At 33.8% G+C, this 15,644-nt stretch overlaps 2 protein-coding genes across 2 annotated transcripts in view; one reads left to right on the forward strand and one right to left on the reverse strand.

Moving 5' to 3' along the window:
- The window catches only part of LOC119574462 (nucleolar protein 9-like), a 20,176-nt gene extending 12,701 nt beyond the window's left edge, over positions 1-7,475 (forward strand). The window contains exons 8-12 of the mRNA XM_037921692.1: positions 435-617; positions 756-899; positions 1,022-1,189; positions 5,531-5,636; positions 7,280-7,475. Of these exons, the coding sequence (XP_037777620.1) occupies positions 435-617; positions 756-899; positions 1,022-1,189; positions 5,531-5,636; positions 7,280-7,404 (726 nt within the window). The 3' untranslated portion in view covers positions 7,405-7,475. The remainder of the gene's footprint in view (positions 1-434; positions 618-755; positions 900-1,021; positions 1,190-5,530; positions 5,637-7,279) is intronic.
- Positions 7,476-10,047: 2,572 nt separating this feature from the next.
- Positions 10,048-15,644, reverse strand: part of LOC119574000 — a 12,044-nt gene continuing 6,447 nt past the window's right edge. The window contains exon 5 of the mRNA XM_037921098.1: positions 10,048-12,163. Within this exon, the coding sequence (XP_037777026.1) occupies positions 11,690-12,163 (474 nt within the window). The 3' untranslated portion in view covers positions 10,048-11,689. The remainder of the gene's footprint in view (positions 12,164-15,644) is intronic.

Consider the following 15,644-nt stretch of genomic DNA (forward strand, 5'->3'; position numbering starts at 1 on the left):
ATTACCAAGGAGTCAATTACTAGTACTACTTATTTCACCTGTTCACATTTTTCCTTTGTTTATTGAAATATTCTCTATCTTATATTACTAATTGTCACAAGGTATACTAATTACCTCCTTGGGAACTGAATGCTTGTGGAACCATCTTTATAAAGATATTTCATAAAACAAAACCACAGTGAGCATTACGTTTTCCCAGTGGCAGTGGGTTGAGAGTTGTATATATTTTTAAGATATATAAAACTTATTTATGTTTCATTTGAATTCTTTATGGTATTAAAAGCTAGCCATTTTCTTAGATGTGATGCAAATTAAGTTGGACTTAAAAGCTATTTATCTGTTACATTGAAATAATGTTTTGAAATTCATTAATGTATGCAAATAATTCTGGACTTTTCCTTCTATGTAGCTCCTCATTCACCTTTATACCGCAGGCAGTGATGGAGTTCCTTGACTGTAACCAGCCAGACCGACATGCTCAGTTTGTGCCACTCTTGTTAAGAATGATGAAGTTTGATGAATTCCAGAAGAACAAAGCAGAAGATACATTACCATCCACTACTCTTCATGGAAGTCTCATTTTACAGGAATTCTTGCAGTTTAACAAGCCATTAAAGGTATATATTGTCTGCCATTGTTAGCTTGTGAAAGGATGTCAGACTTGAAAGTTTACATATTTGTGTGAAAAGTTATCATTCCTTTTCCTTACCTTCTGTTAATGTGATGATTTTTATATCAGCCCTCCATTTTTTCAGGTTGTGAAGAGCTTGCTAGAAATGACAACACACAGCCTTCAGGAGTTAGCTTGTGACATGCGAGGTTCTCATGTCATCAGTGCTTATTTTGCTAGCAAATTTGTAGGTTCAAAAAATCATGAAAAAATGGTGCACAAATTTAAGGTAAATATTTTGAATGTCAATATACAGACACAGAAAGGTGTTTAAATCATTGATTCTTTTTTCCTAGTATAATCTGTAAGTGAATTCTTTTCTTTATCACTGATGTGCATTTTTTTCTCAAGGGAACATTCACAGCATTAGCTTGCTGCAAGAGTGGATCACGAAGCCTAGATGATATGTGGAAGGTAGCAAGCATCAAGATGAAGACACTGATATGCAGTGAGCTTGTTGAAGATGAGATAAAATTAAAAGAAAACACTTTTGGCAAATTCATTTTTTCAAACTTTATGGTGAGTATTTTATATTGTGTATACCATTTTATTTGGCATCATAGAATTCTCATTATGATTTCAAAGGATATTACTAGAGGTGTGGTTCTCAACCTGTATGTCACTAAACTTTCATGATTAGCCGTCAAATATGTTGCATAATATTTTGCAGATTAATTTTTTTTTTTTTTTTTTTATGTTTAATTTTTTTTTCTTTAATGTTACTGTCATTTTAGTCTGAAATACTGAGAAAATATAGAGAACTAATTTAAGATTACCCAACCTAAAGTTTTCAATAATAGAAAGGTTGCTGATATAGTGAATTACAGTAGTGTGTACATTTTCAGTTGAATATGATAACTGTATACAAGTATACAATATTCATATTCATATTCATATTCATATATTAACCCAGTTACTATGGGTTTATGTACTGTTCCCTGTAGTTTTATGTGAATATTGTTACATACAGATGGCTCCACAAGGACTGCTCCTGATTTCCCCATTCCTTGAAATTTCATGAAAATGTGTTTTTCTTTCTAATACTATTGATATTGATACTGTTATTATTCTTACTGATATTATGAGGATTAAATTGTTAATAAAATCTTGGTAACATTAAAGACAATAAAGTAATACAAAAGAAACTCCTAAAATCAAGGAAAAGGGTAAACAGATTAGATAGGTAAGACTAATAACTGACTCCTTGGTGATTAAGCACTTGTACAGCATTTTTTCTCCCAATTTATTTCTAGCTCAACCACTGATACTAATACCTCCTCCTTGATGTTTGCTATGAACTCTATCCATTCCATATCATCCACCCAGCTCATTACTCAACCTTCAGAATACACCCCTTCCTCTCTCATCCCAGTATCCTCTACTCTATCTCCTACTGCATAGTCTTCTTCATTGTCTACCCCCTCCCACCTTATTACTACTCTTCATCCTTATTGTCCTTCTCCCAACAGTACTCTCTCCGTACCCTATCTTCCTCCCACCCTCTGCCTTCTACTGCTTCCACCTCTGCAAACCTTTTTGGTCCAGTCAAGTGGGATTGATTCTCTGTAATTCTCCCTACAGCCCCATACTTTGACAATACCCCTCTCTTTCAACAATGTCTGGAAAAATAAGTTGGCAAAGTTTCCTTTCAGGGTTGTTCGAATCATTCATGCCTTGCCAAAGTTACATCTGAGTCCCAAGTTCTTGCATTATCTACCCTGACTGACCTCACATGAAGTTTGTATTGGTGGAGTATCCTGCCCAGTCCAATCATGTCTACCCCTTCCCTGTCAATGATAACCCTTTACAGACGGGTCACATGTACAATTGCCATAACACACCCCTTGGTCTGCAGGGTACAGCTGTATGCACAATGATGCTCCAGAGTGTGTGGAGCGGGAATTTCAGCTACTTGTAGCGGACTCCTTCACCTAGTGTCTGGACTTTGCTAGAAATCACTAGAGTTTATGACTCTCTGATATCTGTTAGCATTGGGTTAAACACATAATTTTGGCCACCTTGCCAAACACTGTCGCTCCACAGCCTGCTGCCATCTGTACCCAACCTGGTCATGACCATTCAGATTGCTCAACTCAGTCATGCCTATAATGTATTTTATAGGAGCTGCTAGACAACCTAAACCAGGGTTTCTTAACCTGGAGGGCATGCCCCCCCCCTAGGGGGTCTTCAGTATTTTCCAAAGGGGGCATGAGCCCATGAAAAAAGGCTGTAATTTTTCTAATTATCTTTGTTATTCTTGTAACAAGAGCATGATCAGATAATAGAAAGTTTAATTATAATGCCACCAATTCATACTCATTAAAAAGAATAACAAAACATAATTTTCTTTAAAATCTGGGAGGGAATTTTATTTACAGATGCAAGGGAGGCATGGAGGGAAGGACAAATTCCTAAAGGGGGCGTGGTAGTTAAAAGGTTAAGAACCACTGACCTAAATGTTCCACCCCATCTTCTCCTACCACATCCTCTCCTCTACCCACCTCTTCCTCTGTTCCTTGGATATCTATTCCTTCTTCTCCTCCTCATAAGACCTTCCCACCCAGCTCCCCTACAGAAACTCTTGAAGACATCCAAAACTTCCTAAACATACCCAAGAGAATGCTCCCTCCCTCATCCACCCTCTAATCCCTCTGTTCCTATTTGCTCTACGTTCAAAGTATTTGCCAATATCCATCCTCCTCCTCCTCCTCTTCCCACTCTCCCAAAAAACATCCCATCCTCTCCTCTTATATATGCAACACCATTCCCTCTCTCTTCTACAGTATCCTTACCACTCCCACCTGGATACTCATGTGACTCCCTTGTCACAACAATGTCCTTCTCCTGATCCCACCCCTCCTGACATTCGTTCCCGTATCTTATTCTCTGGATTCCTCTACTACAACTACCATTCTACCTGTAATACCCTTTGACTATTTCAGAATGGCTCTTTTGCGGTTTTCCCCATACAATGTTATTCTCCCTTCCTCAGACACACTCCATTTGATCAGATTGCCCTATACCTTTAACCCCTTCTCCTTTTACAAATCCCCATGGTATTCCATCTGTTCCCCATCTATACCCTTTTCACTGGCATTCTATCCTACAGCATTCTATAACCTTTGACATCTAACATCTTTACCTAATTATTAACTAATTTTCTACCTTTTTGCCAGAGTACTTTACCCTAGTGCTGTGTGACCTTTAATGTCTAGTCTATTTATTTCTTCTAACCATTCACCATCATAACATAAGCATCCTTATTTTCACATTAATGCTTTCTGTCTAATGATTGTATTATGTTAATGTGGGCATATTGAAGCTTATGATATAGGTGAAAATTTAAATCAACTCAATGCCATGTGAAGGGAGATGGTTCTGTTGAAAGCCCACCTCATGGGGATGTTTAACCCTTTACCGACAGGTAGTATTCATAGAGGCCGGGGCCTCGCTGCGCTTATATCGTCGCCCTAGCATGCGCGACCACTCATGCCAAATACCAGCATCCCATGCCGTTTCTTTGTAATACTACAAGGATATGTTGTATTTTCAGTTTTCATTATTTTCTAAAGTCTCTACTTGCCAAACTTCCTGATAAATTGAGACTGAAGGATACTTTTGTTGTTATATAGACTCCATAGTTGATCATTATTCAGTCTATAGTCCGAATAAAATTAGCATTGTGCGGTATCATGGAGTTGAAATTGTCGTTTTTTGTATGGTAAAAATGAGAAAGTTTTAAAACTGACTTAATCACACTTTCACTGGCAGAAAAATAATCTTTTGCTGTGATTGTAACAAAAAAAACTCATCACATGTCCATACATACACTATGGCATGTGCATACGTGCCCCTGGCAGATGGTCCCGCCATGCAATGTGCGTACATGTACTGGCATGTGCGTACATGCCACCCGTCAGCAAAGGGTTAATAGTATGGCTGTAGATGTTTAAATTCTATCCTGTTATCATGCCGTATGATATAGATGAAAGTTTGATTAACTCAGTACTGCTGGGAAAATGCTGTGCTCATATTTAATTTTTTTGTGAAATGTCTCTGCACATAGATGGCTCTGCTAGTGCTCAGCCACAAATGAGTCAATTAGTAGACCTTGTGACCTTATCTGATTTCACCTTACTCATAATTGGCTCATTGGTGATTTAGTACAAGCGTAACCATCTATGTGTAAAAACAATAAAGTAAACTCACACTGGGCATGGCATGTACGTACATATAATACATAAAAAATACTAGGGAAGAAATTAGGCAGTACAAACCCCCAAAATGATGGAAAATAATACTTGCAGTCATATGAGTATACACTTAACATTTTCGGGGCTTGGTATGGGGTGCTCCTAGTGGGCCCGTATTTGTACCAATACTATGCAGGGGCCTAGTGGAACAAGCAATACCTGTAAAACTTTAATAATGCAGAAAAGTGTGAGGGAAAGTGGCTCTCTTGAAAGCCCACTTCACGTGGATGTTTAATAGTATGGCTGTAAGTGTTTAAATTCTATCCTCCTATCATGCCGCATTAGTTATTTTAGAATGTAGTTATAATGAATAGTAATAATTCCTTAAACTGTCCCAGTATTGAATGTCACTGAATATTATTGCACTTTTTTTTTTTTTTTTTTTCCCACCATCCTCAAATATTTATTGTCTATGTAATGGAAACATCAAAACATAACTCATATGTTAGCATTATATGACTGAGAAAGACTAAAATATTAAAGTAAAATAAATAGAAAATTTAAGGTCAACATGAATTTAAAATTTCCCCCCATTAATTTATTTCTGAACTTAGCAATCAACCTAGTTTTATAGTCTGTACATTATGTCAGTGATTTTTTTTTCTAGGTATCTCTGTTTCGGAAGAAGGATAAATCAGATTGGCAAGAACTTTTGAACAGAAAAGAAAAGAAAAGAAAGATGTTTGATGATCTGCTGAAGGAAGCTGACTCAGGTAAACCATTTGTACTTTTACTCCTGTTTACTCAAAATATTAAATTATCACATTTATTAAAGCCCAATATTCCTCAACCTTCTCTTGCTGCCCAGTTGAAAAAAAAACACCAAATCTGTGATGGCTGTAAAAGTAGAATTTTGACACCAGGAAATTGGTCTTGTTGTAGTAGATCACATATTTCTTAAATAGTAGAGCATCAGAATTGAAAGTAGTTGCCATAGAAATGCAAAGGGAAAGAGAAAGAAAAGAAGTTAAAGAGGGGAGAGGAGTGGAGAAAAAAGAGAAAGTTGGGAGAGGAGTGGAGAAAAAAGAGAAAGTGGGGAAGAGGGGAGATAAAAAGAAAGAGAGGTACAGAGGAGGGGAAAAGGGAGAGAGGGTAAGAGGGGAGAATGGAGAAACAGAGAGAGGAGAGGAGAAGAGAAGGAGGAAAGAGAGAGGAGAGGAGAGAAGGGGAAGAGAAAGAGAGAGGAGAGGAGAGAAGGGGAAGAGAAAGAGAGAGGAGAGGAGAGGAGAGAGGGAAGAGAAAGAGAGAGGAGAGGAGAGAAGGGAAGGAGAGAGAGGAGAGGAGAGAAGAAGCGACAGAGGGAGAGGGAGAGCTACAGAGGGAGAGGGGAGAGAGAGAGAGAGAGAGAGAGGGAGACGTGAAGAGAGAGAGGGAGTGCGTGAGAGAGAGAGAGAGGGAGAGAGAGAGAGAGAGAGGGAGAGAGAGAGAGAGAGGGAGGGAGATGAGAGAGAGAGAGAGGGAGATGAGAGAGAGAGAGAAGGGAGATGAGAGAGAGAGAGAGAGAGATGTGAGAGAGAGAGAGAGAGAGAGAGAGAGAGAGAGAGAGAGAAGTGTAAAAACATTAAAGTAAACTCACAACGGGCATAGCATGTATGTACATGCCATGACTGTCGGTTTTGGGTTTTTGGGTTAGTTTGTTGTATGATGCCAAAAAATTGTCATTGAAATCTAGAATAAAGACTGACTTAGTGCATCAACTTGATAAAATGTTTCCTTTGGTGTTCCTCAGGGATCTGTACTAGGGCCAGTTCTTTTTTCTTTATATGTGAATGACTTGTCAGAATCCTTAACAAATTGCTTTGTGGTTCAGTATGCAGATGACACCCAGTTATTTTTTACTGGAGCTACCAAATCTATCTCTGATCTAATCAAAAGAGCAGAAAATATTTTAACAACTTGTCAAAGTATACTTTCAAAAGAATGGCCTTCTTCACATTAAGAAGAAAAATTAATATATATTTATTGACTCGGGGAGAGATGAGGGTACAAGGGGATGGGAGTATAAGAGTGGATTTAGGGGAATTTTGTTAGAAGAAACTTTCCAAACAGTACCAATATTACTTCCTTACTGTCCGTACCTCCCATTGACAACTAAAAAGATGTGTGAAAACATTCTGCCGGGTTTTTAGAGGCTATGGTTATTTGAGTTTAACATCAGGTCTAAATACACTCAATTGGGCAGCCATGGATGATCGGGGTTAATATTCAGAGAGTATCACTGTTATATTAGTAATTATATAAATATCATGAGAAACATTTGGATTTTTATTATAATATTTACCAAACATGCATACATACACATATATGATTTGTATATTTTTTTTATTTATTTATCTAATTATTTATTTATTTTCAGATACACCAAAGAAGAAAAAGAAAAAGAATGAAAAAAGTTCTGTGGACTCAAAGGCCATAACAGAAGATGACATTTTTCTTGATGTTGAAGGAGGCGTTGAGGAGGAGGAACTTTTATCAGAATAAGTTTTCAATTATACATCAGCAATTTATGAAAGAATGTATGATATACTTTAAATATATTTTGTTTTTTGAAACTATTTTTCATATTCCTAATTTAAATACATACCAATGATTTTGGAGGATGTTGCAATAGGAAACTCTTGTTTACTACAATGATGCTGTATAGACTTGATTGTATGCAAAAGATTAAAATCTTGTCAAGCTATCAACCTATTGGTTGATAGCTTGAATATAATACTGATATGTATTTTGGTAAAAAAAAAAAAAAAAATCAAGTATTCATAAAAACACTAAACATAAAATTATATCTATATGGAAGTGATAATATAAACCTGTTGAAACTAAAGTTTATCTTATAGAATAACAAAACCTACGGTTTCAACTCCATGATACCACACACTGCTTATTTTATTCAGACTATAGAGTGAATAATGATCAACTATGGAGTCTATATAACAACAAAAATATCCTACAGTCTTGATTTATCAGGAAATATGGCAAATAGAGACCTTAGAAAATAGAAAATAGGTTCTTAGTATTACGAAGAAAAGGCAAGGGATGCTGGTATTGGGCACAAGCGGTCGCGCATGCTAGGGTGAGATATAATCCCCCGGCAGTGGGGCCTGGGGCACTATGAATACCACCTGTTGGGAAAGGGTTAACAAATTCTTATGTGGATTATAGAAACAAACGAGATGTTTGGAAGTATTCACAAACCTTGATTTCTCAGTATATCATTGGCCGTGTGTCAACCATTCCATATTATGTAAATCATAGCTTATTTTGAAAAAAATGTTAATATACCTTTTAATAGGGTTTGTCAGTATCAGCAGGATTGTTCTTTGCGGACCTAGAAGAAAATTGTTTGTTTGATTTTGCTAACATGTGGGTAAAGTTCAGGAAACCTGCAAAAGCTGTTTCATGTGGTTTAAACTATGGTTGCTACAAAGAGGTGGAGAAATATTCCCCAGAGATGTCTTTGAGTCCAAAATTAAAGTAATCACAAAAGCATTTTCTGTCGATATGATAGTGATTAAAGTATCTTTTTCTAAATTGTCTGCTGCATTTGCATAATTTACCCAGACAAGTTCAGTTTATTTGTAACTGATTTTAAACACTTTTCTCTGCCAAAGGCTTAAAGTACTTACTAACAATAATAGTATTTTAGGATAGAAGAAACACGTTAATGAATAAAACTTTGTAATGGTAATATGAAATTTTCATGATACAAGGATTCACAATCACTCTAAATATATATATAAAGAAAAAAAAAACAAAAAACAAAACAGAGTGCATATATATACAGATTACATAAATGAAGTGTAACAAAAATATAACATGACACTTAAGACCACAACCCAGTGAACGACCTATAAGGCTGTTCTCCATACAAGAAGCTGCCTCAACAGTATTAATTACAAAATGTCTTTGTGCAGAACTCATCTTTGTTCCCATTTCTTTAGCTAGAAATATATGTATATAACAGTTTTTCCTGGGTTTCATAAGATACTCTAATTTTGTAGTCTTTCAATATTTTTGCTTTAAATTATAATTTTGTTTTATAATTTTTCTTAATGTATTATATGGCAAACATTAAAAAATTAAGCTTAAAAGAAAGTAAATATAATTATTGGAAAGTTACATTTCATGGTATATAAAATGCACAGGATTAGTCAATGAAGTTCTTTTCAATATTTAGTTTTTAAAATATTTATGACAATGATTAAAAAGGAATGAAGTAATTAATCTAGTAAAAAGAAATACTTGACAACATACTTGATACCATGACATCCAATGGCTATATTGGTATAAAATAATACTTTATTGCTTCCATATCTATCATCTTTGTGTGTGTGTGTGTGTGTGTGTGTGTGTGTGTGTGAGCGTGTCTGTGTGTGAGCGTGTCTGTGTGTATATGTGTGAGTGTGTATGTGTGTCAGCGTGTCTGTGTGTATGTGAGCGTGTCTGTGTGTATGTGTGTGAGCGTGTGTGTGCGTGTGCTTGTGCGTGTGCTTGTGCATGTGCCTGTGCATGTGCATGTGCATGTACATGTGCGTGAATCAATAAATAAATAATGTCTACATTATGTGTATATATTTTTCTATTATTAAAAAAAAAAAAATCCTCAGTCAACCTCTACCAAGAAAAAGTCCTGGGAATTATTTTGAACAATCTTTTCAAACACATTCCACACTTAAGAGCAGCAGTTAATATAAAGATGAATCTTACTTATAAAACCAAGAGCATATTGTAGTCATACCAGTATGAGGAAGATTTTCTCAGTATCTCTTGTTTCTATGAAATTACAGTAATATAAACCTTAACTAAGATACATTACAATAATGTCAGTCAGATGTTTCCCAGTGATCATTATACAGTATAATATGGGTAGGTCTTTTGTTCAATATTTCAATGATAACACAACAGTGCTTCATCTTCACATTTCAGAAACCATTAAACTGTGCAAAATGCAATTATTACCTATTTAGTTTTTGCAACAAATAAAACTTCCAATAACCTCTTGTAACAACCACTCCACAATTCCATTCTGAGATATTATGTACTACATTGTAAAAATAACCCACAAAGGAAAAAAAAGTAAGTAGCTTTATATGTACTGTCAGACATTCAACTCTTCTTTTTTTCCCCTTTTATGTATGCATACTGAATATTTATACATATTACACGTACAAACTAACAATCATTTGTTAAATCTGGAATGGTATGCTACTCTGCAAATAATATAATATCCAGTAACCACAATTTTTTTTCTTACTGAATGCTTAGACGAGGAGGTTGGCTCCCTGTGGAAAGATTCCCCCAAACACATTTCCAAATCAAAACTTACCAACAACAGACCTAAGTTATTTTTGGAATAGGTGAGAGTTTGTCTATGATCATTATCATTACTATTAAATCAATTATTACTCCTTTTGTTAACAGTGTACAGCATGGATGGCAGGGCATCAAAATAGGTTTAGCAAAATATTTATTTCAAATAAAAACTGACAAACATAAGAGTGCAGTGTTGGCAGCAGCTGATTAGATTATATTAAGTTTACAATATATATATTTTTTATACCACTGAATACTAGAAATACAATTCTCTGGACATAAAAAAGTACATTGTTGATGTTCCAGAACCGACTCTCCAACCAAGTTGGCATTGGAAGCAAGGCAGAGGAGAGCTGCATCTGACTGTACATAGAAAGATGCACTACTGAACTTCATGAAGCTAATCTGTCAGATCTGATTCTTCAGACCCAGCACACAAAGTTTAAGATCATTATAATAAATGAAATGATTTTGCCTCAATCTTATCCTAAACAATATCATGAGCAAAATAGTGATATCTTACTGATTTTCATCGTAAGCATCTCTTTAAATGAACATATATTATGAATTATTAAAGGAAAAGAGTAACTGAAATTTTGACATTTCACATCACAGACTCATACCTCAGTATATGAAAGTACATTCAAAGATGAAATGGATGTGTAGATGGAAGCATGATTGCCTTGTCTGTATGCAAATGATAGGTACATTCAGGTATGCGTATGTTAAATGTAGAACAAATGAAATATGTCCAAAACTAAGCAGGCCATAAGTAGAGAACTCTCTACTATTTTTCCTTTAATTAAGTAAAGGATAACCATCCTTTATATAAATCCTGAGCAATGTGTATGAACATTTAATTCAAGGCAATTAGAATGAGCCATTTCAAAATCTATTTTCATATTATTATCAACATTTTCATTAACAATTATGGGGTCTTTTTCTCATAAAATATATCAAAATAACATTAAATATTTTGGAATTATTTACATTCATCTAAAATATTTTCCTTTTAAATAAATAACTTTGATGGGCAAAGCCCAAGATGTATTTCAAGCTTTGTAAAATTACATAGCTGAAGCACAATGACATTCATTCATAAGAATGAATAACAATATTTGTGGAAAATTTCCTCCATGAAAATGGTACACCCAACTGCTTATAGGCTTCATACCATAAAAAACACACAGTATACATAGATAACCGACTTCTATATCCCAAAAATTAATATTCTTATTTTTTACCTTAGAGCTTGATTTAATGACTTTAATGACACATTATATGAAGTACTGTATACTGGTTTCAAAACTGCAGCAAAAAAATGGGCAAACACAACACGGTCAAGGCTGTCTACCTTGAAAGGTAATGTGTGGTTGCTAATGAGGTTATGTTTGTTTATTCCTGCAAGTCCTACTCTGGAGAAACAAATTCTCAGAATGTTGTCATTCACACTCTAGCGGCTTGTGCTGTCTACAAGACTTCCCTCTGCTGCCAGGGTGAAAATGCCATTGGAATGTCCATTGGCAAGGCCATTTGACTGACCATGACCATTCTGGTGACCATTGGCAAAACCATTGGAATGACCATTAGAATGGCCATTAGCATGACCATTTGAGTGGCCATTAGCATGACCATTTGAGTGGCCATTCTCAAGATCATTTTCTTGTTGGATGCCCTCTGTGTGGTTCTGTGGGAACTTAGGCTGTGTCTTGGGTGTAAGGCTCTTGGGGAACTTCATCTGTAATTTAGGAGTAGCAACCTTGGTGGCTCCGAGGGATTCGGGCTGGATGTGTGTGAAGAAGGCTCGAGCATTCTTTCCGTAGTCACGTGGCAGATCATACTTTGCTACTGAAGCTCCCAGGTAGATAGCTCCAAGAGCACTTGTTACCTGTGATAGAGAGGGTATGTGAAATAGGGCTGCTTCCATTTTTTATAATGTTGATTTGAAACAAAAAAAAAAAAAATCATAAACCACTGCCTCTACTCTGTCTTCATAAATCTGTACACTATAAAAATGTTTATTCCCTATTGGGAAGTCTAATTCATAAACTACAACTAAAACTAAACTTGTTTTATAAATGTTCCTCTTAAATGAAGAAAAGAAAGTGAGAGAGAGAGCAAGAGAGATACAAGAAAGAGAGAGCGAGAGAAATACGAGAAAGAGAGCGAGAGAGATACGAGAAAGAGAGAGTGAGAGAGATATGAGGAACAAAAAACGAGAGAGATACGAGAAAGAGAGAGCGAGAGAGATACGAGAAAGAGAGAGCGAGAGAGATACGAGAAAGAGAGAGCGAGAGGGATACGAGAAAGAGAGCGAGAGGGATACGAGAAAGAGAGAGTGAGAGAGATAAGAGAAAGAGAGCGAAAGGGATACGAGAAAGAGAGAGAGAGAGATAAGAGAAAGAGAGAGGGAGAGGGAAAAAAGAGAGGGAGAGGGGAAAAACGAGAAAAGGAGTGAGAGGGATAAAGAAAGAGAGGGGGAGGAAAACAAATTAAAAGAGAGGGAGAAGAAAGGGGGAGAAAGAGAGCCGAAAGGGAAAGCGAGAAAGAGAGGGGAAAAAAGGTTTAAGAAAAAAAGAGGAAAAGAGACGAAAAGAGAAGAGAAAAAGAAAATAAAAAAAGAAAGAGAGCGAAAGGGAAAAAATTAGAAAGGGGAGAGGAAGATATAAAGAAAAAAAAAAGGAAAAGAGATGGGGGGGGAAAAAGAAAGGGGGAGAGAGAGTTTGGGGGAAGAAAAAGAAAGGGGGGAACAAAGAGAGAGGGGAGGGAAGAGAAAAGAGGAGGGGGTAAAAAAAAAGAGAGAGCGAGAGAAAATAAACGAGAAAAGGGGAAGAGGAGAGAGAACAAGAAAAAAGAGAGCGAGGGGAGAAAAAGGGGGGAAAGAGAGGGGCGGGGGGGGAAAATGAAAAGAGAGGAGAGGGATAAGAAAGAGAGAGCGAGGGGGAGAAAGGAAAAGAGAGGCGGAAAGGGGAAACCCTAAAAAAGAGAGAGGGGGAAATAAGAGAAAAGAGAGGGGGAGAGGGAAAAAGGGAAAAGGGGAGAAAGTGAGGGGAAAATATAAAAGAGAAGAGAGGGGAGAACGAGAAAGAGGGGGCGAAGAGAGAAAGAGAAAATAAAGAGAAAAAGGGAAAAGGGGAAGGGAAAATAGGGAGAAAGAGAGAGAGAGGGAACGTAAAGAGGAAGGAATGGTTTACTTGGGGAAAGAGAGAGCAAGGGGGGGAAAATTAGAGATAAGAGGGGAAGGGATAGGGGGGAAAGAAAAGGCGGAAAAGAAAGGAGGGGGAAAAAGAGAGAAAAAGGGGACAGAGAGAGGGAGAAAAAAGGGAAAAGGATAAGAATAAGGGACTTATTATATATTAATTTTTTTTTTTTTTTAAAAATATGGATTTTAAATTTAAATAAAAAAGAATAAAAAAATAAATATATTAACATATAAAAAAAAAAAATAAAACAAAAAAGATAAATAAAAAACAAAAAAAACATAAGAAAATTTATATAAAAAATAAAAAAAAAAACAAATATAATAAATATATAAATTAAATAGAAAAAATAAAATATATATAAAAAATTATATATATTAATATATATATATAATATATATAAATATACTATATAAAACTATAAAAATAAATATATAATATACAGTTTTCTAATACATTTTATTAATATAAAATATAATAGATAAAAATTATATAATACATATATTATATATAATAATTATGTATATATATTTTTTTTTTAAACAATATATATATACATATATATTTTTTTAAAACATATATATAAAAATTATATATATTTTTATATATAATAAAATTTTAATATATTTATAATATTATAATATATATATAAAATATATAGAAAATATATAATATATATCTATTATATTTTATTTTATCATAATAATATAAAATATTATATATATATATATAAATATATAAAAATTAAATTATATAAATATAATAATTATATTTATTATATTATATATTAAATATTTTATATTTTTATGTATATGTTCAAATGTATAATTTTTTAATAAAATTATAAATATATGTAAAATTAAAAATATAGGGGGATTTATATATATTATATAACTATTATATTATATAAAATTAAAATTATATTTTTAAAAATATATATATAGTATATTTATATATCTATAAATATATATTATATGTATATTATTATATATTATATATACCTTATAATATAATAATATATATTTATATTAAATATCTTATTTTATATATATTATATATAAAATTTTATTTTTAATTTAAAAATTCTTTTTTAAAAAATATTTTTTTTAAATATATATTATAATATATATTATATATTTTAAAATTATATATTTATATATATATATATTATAAATATATATATATATTTATATCCAACCCAAAATACATTTATTATTTTAAAAAATTTATATATATTAAAATATAAAATATATTTTTTCCCCATTTAAGTACTTCTTCTTTCTCTTTTTTTAAAATTTTTTTCTTTTATATTGGTCTTTTTCTAATTTTTAATTTTGGTACCCTCTTTTTTTTACCCCTTTCCCCCTTTTCTATCCATCTTTTCTTTTCTATTTGTTCTTTTTTTTATCTTCTATTTTTTCATCTTTTTTCTTTTTTTTGGGATTTTTTTTTTATGGTTTCCTCTCCCTCTTTCTCTTATCTCTCCCCTCTCTCTTTTTTATCTTTGTTTTTTCTATATTTTCCCCTTTTTTCCGTTTTAATCTTTTTTTCCTACCCCTCTCTTGGTTCTCTATTTTTCCTCTAGTTTTTATCTCCCCTCTTCTTTATTATTATTTTATATTTGCTCTTTTTTTTTATTTTCCCTTTTTTTCCTTATTTTCCCCTTCTTTTCTTCTATCTCTCTCCTCTCTCTTTTTCGCCCCCTCTCCCGTTTCTTTTTATTTTTCTCTCTTTTGAAATTTGTTTCTTTATTTTATCTTTTTTTCTTTCTTTATTTGTTTTTTTTTATAGAATTATTCCTTTTTTAGTTTTTCCTTTTTTTATCTTCTTTTCCTTTCTCTATTTCTTCTCTTTTTCTATTCTTTTCCCTTTTTTTTTCCCTTCCTCCTTTCCTTTCTCTCTATTTCTTTTCTCCCCCTTATTTTTCTTATTCCCTCCTATTTTTTTCTCTATTCTATCTCTTTTCTATCCCCTCTTTTTCTTAATTTTCGCTCTCTTTCTCTTATTCTTAATCTCTTTCTGACCCCTCCCTTTTTCCCCAAATCCCTCTACTTCTTTTTCCCCCTTGCTTTTTTACCCCTTTCCTCTTTTTCTCTATTTTGTTTTTCCTACCCTTCTTTTTTCTACCCCTTCCCCCTTTTCCTTATCCCCCTTCTTTCTTTTTCTCTTCCCTTTCCTCTATTTTTTTATCCTCTACCTCTCTTCTCT

This window comes from Penaeus monodon, chromosome 6 (assembly GCF_015228065.2).
Source record: "Penaeus monodon isolate SGIC_2016 chromosome 6, NSTDA_Pmon_1, whole genome shotgun sequence".
Classification (NCBI taxonomy): Eukaryota; Metazoa; Arthropoda; class Malacostraca; order Decapoda; family Penaeidae; genus Penaeus; species Penaeus monodon.